We start from the raw sequence: 13,956 nt of genomic DNA on the forward strand, positions 1-13,956 counted from the left end.
AGGCCAGCCTGGTCTACAAAGGAAGGCCAGAATAGCCAAGGCTACACAGAAAAACCCTGTCTCAAAACGCCAAATGGTGGCGGGGTGGGGTGGTGACTGCTGAGAGAAGAGTTTGAGCCAGAATAAGCTGAGTTGAACCAGCCAGGCCAGAGCTCAGAAAGAACAAGATAGGGCGAGCTCATTAAGCAGTAAGTCTCAGAGGCTGAAAAACGTTCTAGACCTAGGTTAGATTGTACAGAGGCTAGAAGCTTCCAGGACTAGGCCTAGGTTAGCAGAAGGAGGTAGTAAAGCCTCCCAGACAAGGGCTGGAGAGATGGCTCAGAGGTTAAGAGTTACTGATTGCTCTTCCAGAGGTCCTGAGTTCAGATCCCAGCAACCACATGGTGGCTCCTAACCATCTATAGTGTGATCTGATGCCCTCTTCTGGCCTGCAAGTGTATATGCAGGCAGAGCACTGTATACTAAATAAGTAAAGCTTAAAAAAAAAAAAAAGCCTCCCAGATAACACTGAAGCAGGCGAATAAGTTGCTTTTACACTAAGTGACTAGGATCTCACTATAGGCCTGGAACTCACAGAGCTCTGCCTACCTTTCTTTGCCTCCTAAGTCTGGGATTAACGGCAAGCCCTATCAGGCCCTGTTTTTAAAAGTTGTACTGTGTGTGTGTGTGCGCGCACGCACATGGGCGCGCGCTGTGGCCCCCTCTTCCCTCTGAGCATCCAAGGGGGGTATGCCTGAGCCAATTGTGTGTGTGGAGGTCAGAAGAATTGTGCACGCGTGTGTGTCCCCTGAACACGTGCTCTTGCACACACACACCCATGTGCATGGGGTGGATCAGAGGATGACCAATTCCACCTTTTTGTGGCTTTGGGACCCAGATCACTGGCCTGCTATGGTTAGCGCCTTCACCTGCTAAGCCATTTCACCAGGCAGATGCACGAGTGTTTATTTCATTCCCAGCGTCCCTGCCAGCACTCCTTACAGAGAGGTAAGTGGCCCACAGCTTGGGGTCCACTATGAACTTGAGGCTCTGTGGCCTGAACCAAGAAGAGGCTTAGGTAGAGTCCAGTTCACACGTGCCATCCACGGAGGGTGCCGTGGGAACCCCATAGGCGTGTGTTTCAGAGTTCTGGAAAGCAGGAGCTGGCCTAGATTGCCTTGCTCTTCCAAGTTACTCTAGGCGCCCAGGAGCGAAGGACCTCCTGCACCCAACACCTCTTGACTAGATAGGGCTGCCATGGATTTCTAAAAGGGCTGTGGTGCAAGGCAGAGCCGGGCTGAGAAGAATGTTCTGTGTCTGAAGAGGACCCCGTGGGTCTGTGCTGCTCTGCCCCTCCCGTTAGACTTGGATCAACCCAGTCCATTGCAAGAAGGTTCTTGGGGGATGGGGACCACAGCTCAGTTGGTAGTGTGCTGGCCTAGCATGCAGGAAGCCAGGGTTACATCCCTGGCACTGCATCAAGCAGGCCTCGTAGCTGGGTGTGGTGGCACACGCCTGTAATCCCAGCACTTGCAGAGGCAGAGGCAAGTGGATCTACAAAGCAAGTCCAGAATAGCAAAGGCTAACAGAGAGAGACTCTGTCTCAAAAACAAAAACAAAAACCAAAACAATGAGTATGTATGCCTGGTGGCACACACTTTTAATCCCAGCTCTTGGGAGGCAGAGGCAGGCGGATGGTTGTGAGTTCGAGGCCAGCCTGGTCTACAAAGCCAAGGCTACACAGAGAAACCCCGTCTCAAAAAAAGAAAAAAAAAAAAGATGTTACACCATGTAACTAACATAAACAGTATGAGGAGCAAGTCCTGTTAACATTTCCTGTCCAGGTCCCTGACACTTTTACAATATTTTCTCCATTCAGGAGGGAGTAGGGGGCAAAAAGTAGCTAGGAAGATACCATCCAAAACATATGATGAAGATTCCAAAGAACTCCTCACAGAAGGAGGCATCAGAAGTATCCCTGCAGAGGAAACAGCCAGCTGACCTGGCCTGCTTGCTTCCTGCTCTCTTCTAGAATGGTAGGGCCAGGTCCTAGGTTTCACCCCTAGCATCAAAACACACACACATACACACACACAGACACACACACACACACACGCACATGCACAAACATGCACATGCACACACACACATATGCACAAGCACCCCATATGAGGCATGGTACACAGTCGGGGCTCAGTAAGTGCATTTAGGCAGACCTGTTACAGTAAGAGAGCGGTACATCCTATGCCCCAACTGTCCCACAATCTGTCCCCACCTGTCTCACTATGTAGCCCTGATTGGCTTCAAACTCAAGAGATCCACCTGCTTCTGCCTCCCAAGTGCTGGGATTAAAGGCGTGCGCCACCACCCCCAGCTTGAACTTGTAGCTGATTTTAGCTAGAGCCTAGAGCCTGTAAGAAGTCCCAGTAGCCCTGCCACTCAATCCAAATAACCAAACCCATTCATGAGCAAGGCACAGCTCAGAGCTGCCAGCACAAAGCCGTGAGGTCATCAGCGAACAGGGCCCAACCTCTCACACTTGAGCCTTCAGGAAATAGGGTCTCCCTCCAGTCACAGAAGAACCTACAGTAACCATAACACTTAGGAGCACCAAGCCAACATAAAATCAAGCTCTCCTTGGCTTCCTGGAGCCGCCTGTGGTTGCCCTCCCTGGACCCACACTGTAGCAAGGGCAGCTGGCCAGTCAGGATCCTGTAGGGTTCCAGTGGCTTCCAGATGCGAAACTCCTCCAGCAAGCTACACATGCTACAAGGGTCTAGTTCCTTGTAATACAGCTCAGGAAAGTTCCAGACTCAGAGAGTGTTGGAAGGAGTTAAAGCATTAGTCAGTCCTTAGCACTAGAGTGTGCATGCCCAGAAGGACTGTGAACGAGGGCTCCAGGGCAGCGAGAACGCGCCTGTGTGTTTGAAATACACTTTCCGTATGTAGCCCAGGCTGGCCTCAAGTTCCCAATTTTCCTGCCTCGGCCTCCAGAGTGCTGGAATTAAGTACAAGTCTGGCCTAAAAATAATTTTGTTCTTGTTGTTTAAGGCTTCCATCCATGAGATAATCTCTCATGGAGAAAGACTTTTTGTTTTCAAGACAGGGTTTCTCTGTGTAGCCTTGACTGCCCTGGACTCGCTTTGTAGACCAGGCTGACCTCGAACTCAGCGATCTGCCTGCCTCTGGAGTGCTGGAATTAAAGGCGTGCGCCGCCACCATCACCCAGCTTTTTTGATTTTTGTTTTTTGTTTTTGTTTTTGGAGAAAGACTTTGTATAAGTTGGGCCTAGCGGTGTGGCTAACTCAAGAGGTTTGCAGTGGTTTAGAGGCTATCCTGAGATACATAGGGAGTTCCAAGGCTATCTTGGGCTACATGGGGAAGACCATGGGGAAGTCTCAAAAGTCAAAAGCAGGGGCTGGAGAGATGGCACGGTGGATAAGAGCATTGTCTGCTCTTCCAGGGGTCCTGAGTTCAATCCCCAGCAACCACATGGAGGCTCACAACCATTTGTAATGTGATCTAATGCGCACTGTATACATAATAAATCTTTAAACAAAAAAGTCAAAAACAACCATAACAACCTTTTAGCCATTAGCTCATAAGAGCATATGTTACCATAAGACACGAGAAAACCACGAAGTCCTCCAGGCAGTCAGTACAACATAAAACACACTAGACACATGACTGTCACTCATGGTTATAAAAACAGAGACTGGTCATAAGACCTCAGCGTCTTTTGTTTTGCGAAGGCTCTCAAATGTTTCCCTATTCCTAAGGTGTCCCTCCTATTCACATTAAACTCATAAATCCACTAGAAAGAAATGAAAGGCCTTTGTTGCTGTCATGTTTTTGTTTAGTCTAGTTTAGTTTCCAAGACAGGGTTTTTCTGTGTAGCTTCGGCTGTCCTGGACTCACTTTGTAGACCAGGCTGGCCTCGAACTCACAGAGATCCACTTGTCTCTGCCTCCCGAGTGCTGGGGTTAAAGGTGTAGGCCACCACTCCCAGCTACGTACTCATTTAAAAAAAAAAAAAGATCTGTGCATTTTTATTAGGTGTGTTTTGCTTGCATGTATTTTTGCACCGTATGCATGCAGTACCGACAGTGGCCACAAGAGAGCATCATTTCCTCTTGGAACTGGATTACAGACAGCCCTGAGCTTGTAGGTGCTGGGAATCGAACCTAGAGCCTAGGTCCTCTACAAGTGTATGTAGCACATAATCATTGAACCATCTCTCTGGCAGCCCCCATATGCTGATTTTTGTTGTCTATTGTTTTTGTTTTTGAGATAGGGTTTCTTTGTCGTATCCCTGGCTGTCCTAGGCTCTGTAGACCAAGCTGGCCTGGACTTCAGATAGCCTGCCCCTGCCTCCTGAGTGCTGGGATTAATGGCATGTACCACCAAACTCGGCTCCTAAGTACCGATTTTTTTTTTTTTTTAAAAAGGGCTATTTTTAGGCTGGGTGTGGTGGCGCACGCCTTTAATCCCAGCACTCGGGAGGCAGAGGCAGGCGGATCGCTGTGAGTTCGAGGCCAGCCTGGTCTACAAAGTGAGTCCAGGATGGCCAAGGCTACACAGAGAAACCCTGTCTCGAAAAACCAAAAAATAAAAAAATTTTTTTAAAAAGGGCTATTTTTATTATTTTTTAAACCAGCACATACCTGTGTGAGTGTGTGAGTTTATGCCACATGTGTGCAGGTGTCCTGGAAGGCCAGAAGAGGGTCTCGGATCCCCTGGGGCCCAAGTTGCAAGTGGGTCGAGTGATGATGGTGTGTGCTCTTAAATGTTGAACCAATCTCTGCAGCCCTGAATTTTCTTATTTTCACAATAATGTTTTCGAGACAGAGACGGAGACAGGGCCAGACAGACTGACAGGCACAGACCCTATGCATGCCATCAGTGCTGGAGCAGGGCTGTGTCTAGAGACTTGTAAGGGTGTTTGGGTGAAAGCGTAGCTGTAAGTCTGTTACTGAGATTTAGGCATGCAGGTGGAGGGAGGGGTTTAATTGATGCAAGGGGTGTGTGGGTCTCAAAACCTGCCCATCTTCCCCCAGCCCCGATCCCGAACCTCGGGGGGGGGGGGCCCGAGGCGCAGAGCGAAGCAGAGTAGGCAGGCTGTGTGTGCTGGTGGCCGCGGCGTGGAGGTGGGGTGAGCAGGGCGGGGTGTGTGTGCACACGGCTCGGAGCGAGCAGGAGAGAATGCCCGGGGTGGGGTGAGTGCGGCGGGGCGAGCGCGCGCGCGCACGGGCACGGCGGGGGGCGCGTGGCCGGGGGGGCGCGCGTGGGGGGGGGCGCGCGGCGCGGGCCGGGGCGGGGACACTGCGGCGGCCCCGGGCGGCGGGCGCGCGCGTGGGCGCAGCGCGGAGCGGGGCCCATGGTGCGGCCGTGTCCGTCGGTCGGGCCGCGCGGGCGGCTCCGCGCGTGGCCCGGCGCTCGCGACCTCGCCCCTGCGCTGCGGGCCCGGCCCGCCCGCTGCCGACGCCTCCTCCCCCTGCCCCGGGGCGGTGCGGAGGCCGCGGGGAGCACAGGGGGCGCGGCGGGCGGCGACATGACGGACAGCATCCCGCTGCAGCCGGTGCGCCACAAGAAGCGGGTGGACAGTAGGCCGCGCGGGGGGTGAGTGGCCCGGCCGTGGGGAGGGAGGGTTAGGACACCTTCCGCGGCCCCTGGGAGCCTGTCGTGGGACGCGGGGGACCCCCAGGGGCTGGCGGCCCGGGCGGGTCGCGATGCCCTGGGGACAAGGGTTGGGCTGGGGAGAACGCAGAGTCCTTGTCTGCGCCTCCACCCGCCAATCAGAGCCCCTAGGGGTGGGACCTGGGAGGTGTGTTCCTACGGGCCGCGCAGGTGAGGCGATGCGGCTGGGCGGGGCCTGCGACGCCCTCTCCGGGGTTCCCTGTGGCTTGGCCCCTAGATGCTGGAGCTGGGTGGGGCTGCTAACCAGGTGTCAGTGTAAGAAGGGGAGATGCCAGCTGCCATCTTGTGGGCTCTTTGTGCCTGGCTTCTCTGAAGCCTCACGTCTGAGGCTCTACTCAACTATACCGAGTGGGAAACGGAAATGGAAGGCCTGGGGGGTGGGGGCGGGGGCGGGAAGGTGCTGGAACAAGGTTCCCACACTTCCTGCCCCACACTTCCTGCGGGTGGTGTTTGTGTTTCTTGGCTTTCTTATTGTTTTGGGTTTTGGTGGTGCTAGGATTCAAACCCAGGCCCTCAAGCCTGAGCTACACGTACTTCAGCCCCCAGAATGTGTGTTTTTATGAAGACACATAGTTAGAGCTCTGCCTGGAACCCCACCCCAAGCCTCCCAATAAATAATAAGCTCAGCAGATTCTAATGTGTTGTGGTTGATTCGTGGCTCTTCACTAGGTGCAGGACTGTGCCAGGTGATTGAGGTCTGACTAATACGTGTGGGCTCCTGTCTGGGCAGTTGTAGGGGTTTCCCTGGGAAAGTTGACGCCCATCCTTGCCCCATGTAAGACTTTGAAATGAGAATGTGAGATCTGTACCGGTGGCCTCTGTGTCCACACATTCAGCCACCTGCTGATATTCGAAATGTGAAACACGGAAATCGCTCATGTCCTGAACGTGTCAGCAAGCCCTCCAAGGTCTGGTCGGATTCCTTAGGCGGTATTTACATTGTATTGGGCGCCATACAGAACATAACGGAAGTGGGAATGCTGTGCGGCAGCCTGGGATTCTGTTGCGAGCTGGAGGTCCTGTGTATGTGACTCTTTGTTTCTTTCTCAGCACTAGAGGTTGGGTGCATGCAGAAGCTCAGCTGTGTCCTCAGCCTTTTCTGCCTTTTATTTGAGGTGTCACTGAAATTCTCCTGGCTGTGAGTGCACTCTGAGCCCAGGAGAGATTCAAAGCTTGTGATCCTCCTGTCTCAGCCACCCTAGTTGATTAGCTGGGATGACAACCCAGGGCCACCAGGCCTGGCTTTTGTGTGTCTTTTTTTGTTTTGTTTTTGTATTTTGTTTTTGGAGACAGGGTTTCTCTGTGTAGCCTTGGCTGTCCTGGACTCACTTTGTAGACCAGGCTGACCTCGAACTTACAGCAATCTGCCTGCCTCTGCTTCCCGAGTGCTGGGATTGTGTATCTTTTCAAAGGCCGCCCCCCCCCCCCAATGATTTTAAATGGAAATTGGGGTTGAGAAGCCCAGGGTCAGTGCATAACAGAAGAACTCGAGCAATAAATTAAAGAGTGATAGTTTATAGGGTAGAAATATGCCCTGGGTGTGGGGGTACACACCTTTTTTTGGGTGGGCGGGTTTCGAGACACAGTTTCTCTGTGTAGCCTTGACTATCCTGGACTATGCTGGACTCACTTTGTAGACCAGGCTGGCCTCCAACTCACAAGAGATCCGCCTGCCTCTGCCTCCCGAGTGCTAGGATTAAAGGCATGTGCCATTGCCAGGCGGTGGTGGTGCCTGCCTTTAATTCCAGCCCTTGGGAGACAGAGGCAGGTGGATCTCTGTGAGTTCAAGGCCAGCCTGGTCTACAAAGCAAGTCCAGCACAGCCAAGGCACAGATTTTCAGAGGCCTGGAGAGAGTAGAGCAAATCATTTTATATTAATCGTGGGGTGTTGGTGGTGGCGCAGGTGGATCTATGTAATTTTAAGACCAACCTGGTGTACAGAGCGAGTTCTAGGACAGCCAAGGCTACGCAAAGAATCCCTGTCTCGAAAAACCAAAACAAAAGAAACAAAAAATCTGTTGGGTATGGTAGAACACACATCTATAATCCCAGCAGAGGCAGAGACGGGGCATCTCTGTGAGTTCGAGGCCAGCCTGGTCACAACTACGTAGTGAGGCCCCAGGGAGATTGCTCTGAAGGGAAAAATGTTTGCTGCTGAGCCTGATGGCCTGAGCTTGACCCCTGAACCCATGGGTGGATGCAGAGAACCAGCTCCAGCTGGTTGGCCTCTGACCTCTACATATGCACCTTGGTGTTCCTCTGTACCCCTACAGATACATAAAGTAAATAGTTGCTATTTTGGTTTATTATTTGTTTATTTATTTATTTTTTAATTGTTTTGTTTTTTGAGATAGGGTTTCACTGTGTAGCCCTATTCACTATGTAGCCCAGTGCACTGCGTGTCAGAGGCCGGAAGAGGGCATCAGATTCCCCCCGGAACTGGAGTTAGAGGGGGCTGTGAACCACCATGTAGGTGCTGGGGATTGAACTTGGGACCTCTGGAAAACCAGTTAGTGCTCGTAACCACTGAGACATCTTTAATTTTACCGCTTACAAGGCAGAGGTAGGCAGATCTTTGTGAGTTCCAGGCCAGCCAAGTCCCAGTTTTGTTTGTTTTTTTTTTAACATCACTGTGGGTTTTTAAATATTTATTTACTATGTATACAACATTCCGCCTCCATAGGTGCCTGCCAGAAGAGGGCACCAGATCTCATTATGGATGGTTATGAACCACCATGTGGTTGCTGGGGAACTGAACTCAGGACCTCTGGAAGAGCAGACAGCGCTCTTAACCTCTGAGCCATCTCTCCAGCCCAAGCCCCGTTTTTAATTGTTTATGAGTGTTTCCTTGCCTGTGTATATGTACATCACGTGTGTGCAGTGCCTGTGGAGGCCAGATGGTGATGTCAGATCGCCCTGGACCTGGAGTTACAGACAGTTGTGAGTCACCATGTGGGTGCTGGGAATTGAACCCCCGTCCTGTGCAAGAGCAGTCAGTGCTCTTACTGAGTCATTCCCCCGACCCCATGGACTTTTTTTTTCTTCCTTAAAGTAGGAATGACAAAAAAAAAAAATCAAATATATTTTGCTGGTTTGTTTTGAGACTTGACGCATGCAAAGTTTACAACCGTAGGCAGTAGGACACCTCAGCTGTTGCCGGGGTCTGATGATAACACATGGTCACGGATATGAACTTGACCCTGGTGCGTGCCGCCCAGGGTGCTCTTCTGATATTTATCATTTTGAGACAGGGTTTCCTGTGTAGTCCTGCCTACCCTGGAACTTCCTCCGTAGACCAGGCTGATCTCAAAATCACAGAGATCCACCTGCCTCTGCCTCTGCCTCCTAAATTCTGGGATTAAAGGCGGGCGCCACCACACCCCGTGTATGGTGTGCAAGGTGTGGACTCCAGGGCTTCCTGCATGCCGAGCAAGCACCTACAACCTGAGCGACGTCTCCAGCCTATGGTGTTCTTTGGAGATGAGAGGCGGCCTTTGATGGTGGGGATTTAGAGATGTGTGGCTTTGACGTTAACATACAGAAGTACTCCATCAGAGGGAGGCCATGTGGGAGGCCACGTGTGAGACCACAGGAAGCCAAGGAGCTTGGGCCCCAGCTGACCTAAGATTTACCAGGTCATATTTACCCCAGTTCGGCAAGAAGGCTTTGACGTCTGCTGCGTTAACATCTGAAGACTACTATGCTCTGTGTATGAGTTGGGCGTAAATGCATATGCATTTTACACACGTATATATTCTAACAGTATTTTTGTATTTGAAACAATGAGCAGCTTTCCTGGCACCGAGGACGTGGCTCAGTGGGGAGAGTGTTCGCCTAGCTCACGGGAGGCCTTGGGCTCAAACCCGGAACCACATAAAACCAGAGCTCATGGGGGGGGGGGGTGCCTGTGATCTTAGCTCTCTGGGAGACAGAGGCAGCAGGCTAAAGTCGAGGTTATCGTCAGCCATTTAATGAGTTCTGGATTAGGCCAGCCTACAGAGTGAGAGCTCTTGTCTCAGGAAACGGGTGAAGGGTCCCTGTGGATACAGCACAGTTGGAGGGGCGCCTGGCGGGCCTTCACCCCCAGCATTGCATAAAACGAGGTATTGTAGCGCATTGCCTGTCATCCCAGCACTCTGAGAGTTCAGGCAGGAGCAGCAAGGCTTTGTCATCTCCTCTGCCTTAAAGGCTGAGCTACATGGAACCCTGTCTCAAAAAAACAAAACAAAACAAAACAAAACAAAACAAAACAAAACAAAAAAAAGAGGAATGGGACACGACTTAGAGGTAAGGAGTATATGCTGTTTCCCCAGAGGACCAGAGTTCCGTGTCCCTAGAGCCCACATCCCCAGACGTACACACATACACATAGTTAAAAACCGGTTACAGATTTAAAAAGTAAAATAGGGTGTGCTAGCTAATATTTAGATGAGCTTGACACAAGCTAGAATTATCTGAGAGGAGGGAACCTTAATTGAGAAAATGCCTCCGTACACATCTGATTGTAAGGCATTTTCTTTTCTTTTTAATTTAATTTAATTTAATTTAATTTAATTTTATTTTATTTTTTGGTTTTTGAGACAGGGTTTCTCTATGTCCTGGACTTGATTTGTAGAGCAGGCTGGCCTCGAACTCAAACCCGGTATAAGGCATTTTCTTTTCTTTTCTTTTTTTTTTTTTTTGGTTTTTTGAGACAGGGTTTCTCTGTGTAGCCTTGGCTGTCCTGGACTCACTTTATAGACCAGGCTGGCCTCGAACTCACAGCGATCCGCCTGATAAGGCATTTTCTTAATGCTCGATGTGGGACTGCCCAGCTATAGTGGGTGGTGCCATCCCTGTGCTAGTGGGCTCTGGGTTCTGTAAGAAACCTGGCGGAGCCGGCCTGCTGGCCCACGCTCTTAATCCCAGCACTTGGGAGGCAGAGGCAGGTGGGATCTCTGTGCATTCGAGGCCAGCTTTGTTTACAGACCTGCCTCCAGGTTCCTCCAAACAGAAGGAGAGATCTGATTCCTGAGGAGAGCTGACCCCAGACTGCTACTCACAAACCTTAGCACAAGGTAAACACTTTTTTTTTTTTTGTAAGTTGCATTGATCATTGTGGTCTGTCACAGCAATAGAAAAGTAACTAAGACAGTCATTTAAAGAAAAATTTTGTTTAAAAAAAAAAAAAGAAGCTGCTGTGTAGGTGTCAGGAGTTACATGGTATGGAAGGCCTTCAGAAGCGGGGAAATGAGCCTTCAGAATGCAGCCTAGACGCAGACTTTAGTCCCCATTAGACCTCTTTGGGCTTCAGACCTTTAGCGCTCTGAAGAAATAGGTTTATGGCCTGTGAGTTACTCACACATTGGAAGCTGATTTCAGCCACAAAGGGAAGCCGAGAGAGACCTTGGGCAGTTCCCCCTCCCATCCCCATGGTGCTAGTGGGGTCTGGATGGCAACTCTGCTGGGGATGGGTGTCTCAAGGGTGGGGTGGGGTGGGGTGGGGTGGAGGTGGCCGTGAGAAATGTTTACTTAAGACCCAAGAGGTGCCTGGGTCTTGACCCAGCCTCACTCACCAGCACAGGGATTCAAGGCCTGAGCGATTATAGTCAAAGTTGAGGTGATGCTCAGACAAGCTTGACTGGGGGGGGGGGCACTCAGGCCCAGCCCTCGTGGTTCCACCCCTCAGAGCAGAGGTTTCTCTGTTTGTTGTTACTGTTGTTTTTTGAGACAGGGCCTCATGTACCCCAGGTTGGTTTTGAACTTGTTACGCAACCAACGATGGTCTTGAACTCCCAATCCTCCATCTTGACCTGGCGATGCTGGGACTTGGGGCATGCACCACCACGTCCTCTTTAAACTGTGCTGGGATCAAACCCAGGGATGAGTGCATAGAGCCAAGCACTCCAGCAGCTGAGCTGTACCCTCAGCGTTGAGCAGGACACTTCCTGGTGGTGCTTCTTTGATTGTTTGCCCACAGAGTTTCTCTCTGTAGCCCTGGCTGTCCTGGAACTCACTTTGAAGACCAGGCTGGCCTCAGAGTCATAAAGATCTACCTACCTTTGCCTCCCAAGAGCTGGGATTAAATGCATGGGCCACCACCAACCAGCTGAGCATGACACTTTTTAAAGATACACATTTTTAAAACTTCTGTATTAAAACAAACACACACACAAACAAACAAACAAAAAACAAATAAAAGAGCCAGGTGGCAACGCCTTTAACCCCAGGGCTTGGGAGGCAAAGGCAGAGGCAGGTGGATCTCTGAGTTTGAGACTACCCTGGTCTACAGAGTCAATGCCACAACAGCCAAGACTATATAAGACAGCCAAGACCCTGTCTTTTTTTTTCCGCCCCTTGGTTTTCGAGACAGGGTTTTTCTGTGTAGCCATGGCTATCCTGGACTCTCTTTGTAGACCAAGCTGGCCTCGAACTCACAGAGATCTGCCTGCCTCTGCCCCTCCCGGTCCCCCCTCCCCCTCCAAGTGCTGGAATTAAAGGAGTGAGCCACCATGCTAGACATGAGAAACCCTGTCTTAAAAACCAAACACACCTGTAATCCCAGTACTCTGAGGGGCAGAGGCAGGTGGATCTCTGTGAGTTCGAGGCCAGCCTCGTCTGCAAAGCAAAAAGGACAGCCAAGGCTGCACCAAGAAACCCTGTATGGAAACACCAAAAATAAATAAATAAATAAATAACATAAGTGGGGGGAGAAAAACCAACCAACCAGTGGGCTTGTCATTGTAAAGGTTTATTTTCTGTGTGTGTGTGTGTGTGTGTGTGCGCGTGTGTGTGTGTGTGTGTGTTGGGAGGTTATGTGCATGTGAGCACAGGTACGTTCAGATTCCTCTCAGAGAAGGAGATAAGCGTTGTGAGCCTCTGAGGTGGTGCTAGCACTCTTTAACTGCTGTCCTGTCTCTCCAGCCCAGCTTTGGCCGGTTTTGAGGCAGGGTCTCTTGTAGCCCAGGCTGGCCTCAAAGTGCGACGCTACTTCAGGATTGCAGCTGTGAGCTATCACACACGGAGTGTGTTCAGTAAGCTCCTTTGTTTGGCGTGAAGAGGAGTGGCCATCACTCTGCTGCTGGGTGATGTCTAGAGCCGCTCTCCCTTCCTGCCTGTCGCCTTCTTCTCTTCGGACGGGTGGCCGTGTCTCTAGGAGGGCTCTGTGCAGATTTGAGTACAAACAGTGGGAGGAAGTCTTGGCAGTGGGCCATCAGGAAGTAATCTCCATGCCCTCTGCCAGCTCCTCTTGTGCCATCCACTGCCAGCCACAGAGTCTCTTTCTCTGCCACTCAAGGAAACCGGATGTGCCTGTCCCTGTAAAGACCAGAGGATGTGTGGATGCCAGGCCAGGTAGGGCCCCCGGGGGTGGGGGAGGGGCAGCCCCTGGTGCCAGTCCGCAAGGAGAGGAGCCACTGCAAATTGACATTGACTGGAGCCATGGTAGCTCAGAGGTGTCAGATGCTGAGTGGCCTGTGTTTGGACCTTTGGCTACTCTCAGAACGCCCCGTTCTCTTTGTAGCCACTCAAGTTTAGTCACGGACAGCAAGTTCCTTCTGCCTCAGGTGAAATGGACTTTGGTGTTTATTTGCTGTCTGTTTTGAAACGGGGTCTCCTTAGCATGTCCTAGTCTCAGTACTAGGGGGAAAAGGGGGTGGTGCACTGACTATATGGTCCAGGCTGGCCTTGAACTCACAGTTAACAGCCTTCCTCTGACTCTACCTCCAGAGAACTAGCATTGCAGGTTGCCACCATATCTGGTGTTTGGGGCCATGTGCTTGCCAGGCAAGTGCTATGCTCGGGAGCTAAATGCCTGCCCCGGGTTCAATTGTTAATTGTTGTTGTTGTTATTATTATTTTTTTTGACATGTTTGGTTATTTGTTTTCGCTGTGTAGCTCTGGTTGTTCTAGAACTCTCACTGCAGACCAGTCTGGCCTTGAACTCAGAGGTCTGCCTGCCTCTCCCTCCCTGAGTGCTGGGATTTCAGGCATGTGCCACCCCACCTGGCTCTGCCAGCTTTATTCATCTCATGCATTACATCTGGATCTCAGCCCCCCCCCCCCCCCACGGCGCCTCTGTTTCTCTTCGGAAAAGGGCAGGCCCCTCAGGGCTATCAACCAAACGCGCACATCAGGTTGCAGTGAGATTAGGCACCTCCCCTCATATTAAGGCTGGAAGCTGGTTTTCTTAACAAGTGTCTGTCCTGTGGTTTGTGGGTGTTGACAAGCTCAGTACACGTGCGCAAAGGCAGGCGACGGGGAACAGTGAGTTACTTGTCTGGTTCCTTTGCTCCTGGCCAT

General features: G+C 51.3%; 1 protein-coding gene across 4 annotated transcripts in view; it reads left to right on the forward strand.

Annotated features, from left to right (window-relative positions):
• Nucleotides 1-5,125: 5,125 nt before the first annotated feature.
• Nucleotides 5,126-13,956, forward strand: part of ATP9A (ATPase phospholipid transporting 9A (putative)) — a 110,119-nt gene continuing 101,288 nt past the window's right edge. For 2 of the 4 annotated variants that reach the window (XM_084777924.1, XM_084777925.1), the window contains exon 1: nucleotides 5,337-5,598. In XM_084777924.1, the coding sequence (XP_084634050.1) occupies nucleotides 5,357-5,598 (242 nt within the window). In that variant the 5' untranslated portion in view covers nucleotides 5,337-5,356. Of the gene's footprint in view, nucleotides 5,196-5,336; nucleotides 5,599-12,857; nucleotides 13,009-13,956 lie in introns of those variants that run through there. The other 2 variants (XM_084777927.1, XM_084777926.1) reach the window with 2 other exon arrangements.

Source organism: Acomys minous (assembly GCF_964271855.1).
Source record: "Acomys minous genome assembly, chromosome: 3".
Classification (NCBI taxonomy): domain Eukaryota; kingdom Metazoa; phylum Chordata; class Mammalia; order Rodentia; family Muridae; genus Acomys; species Acomys minous.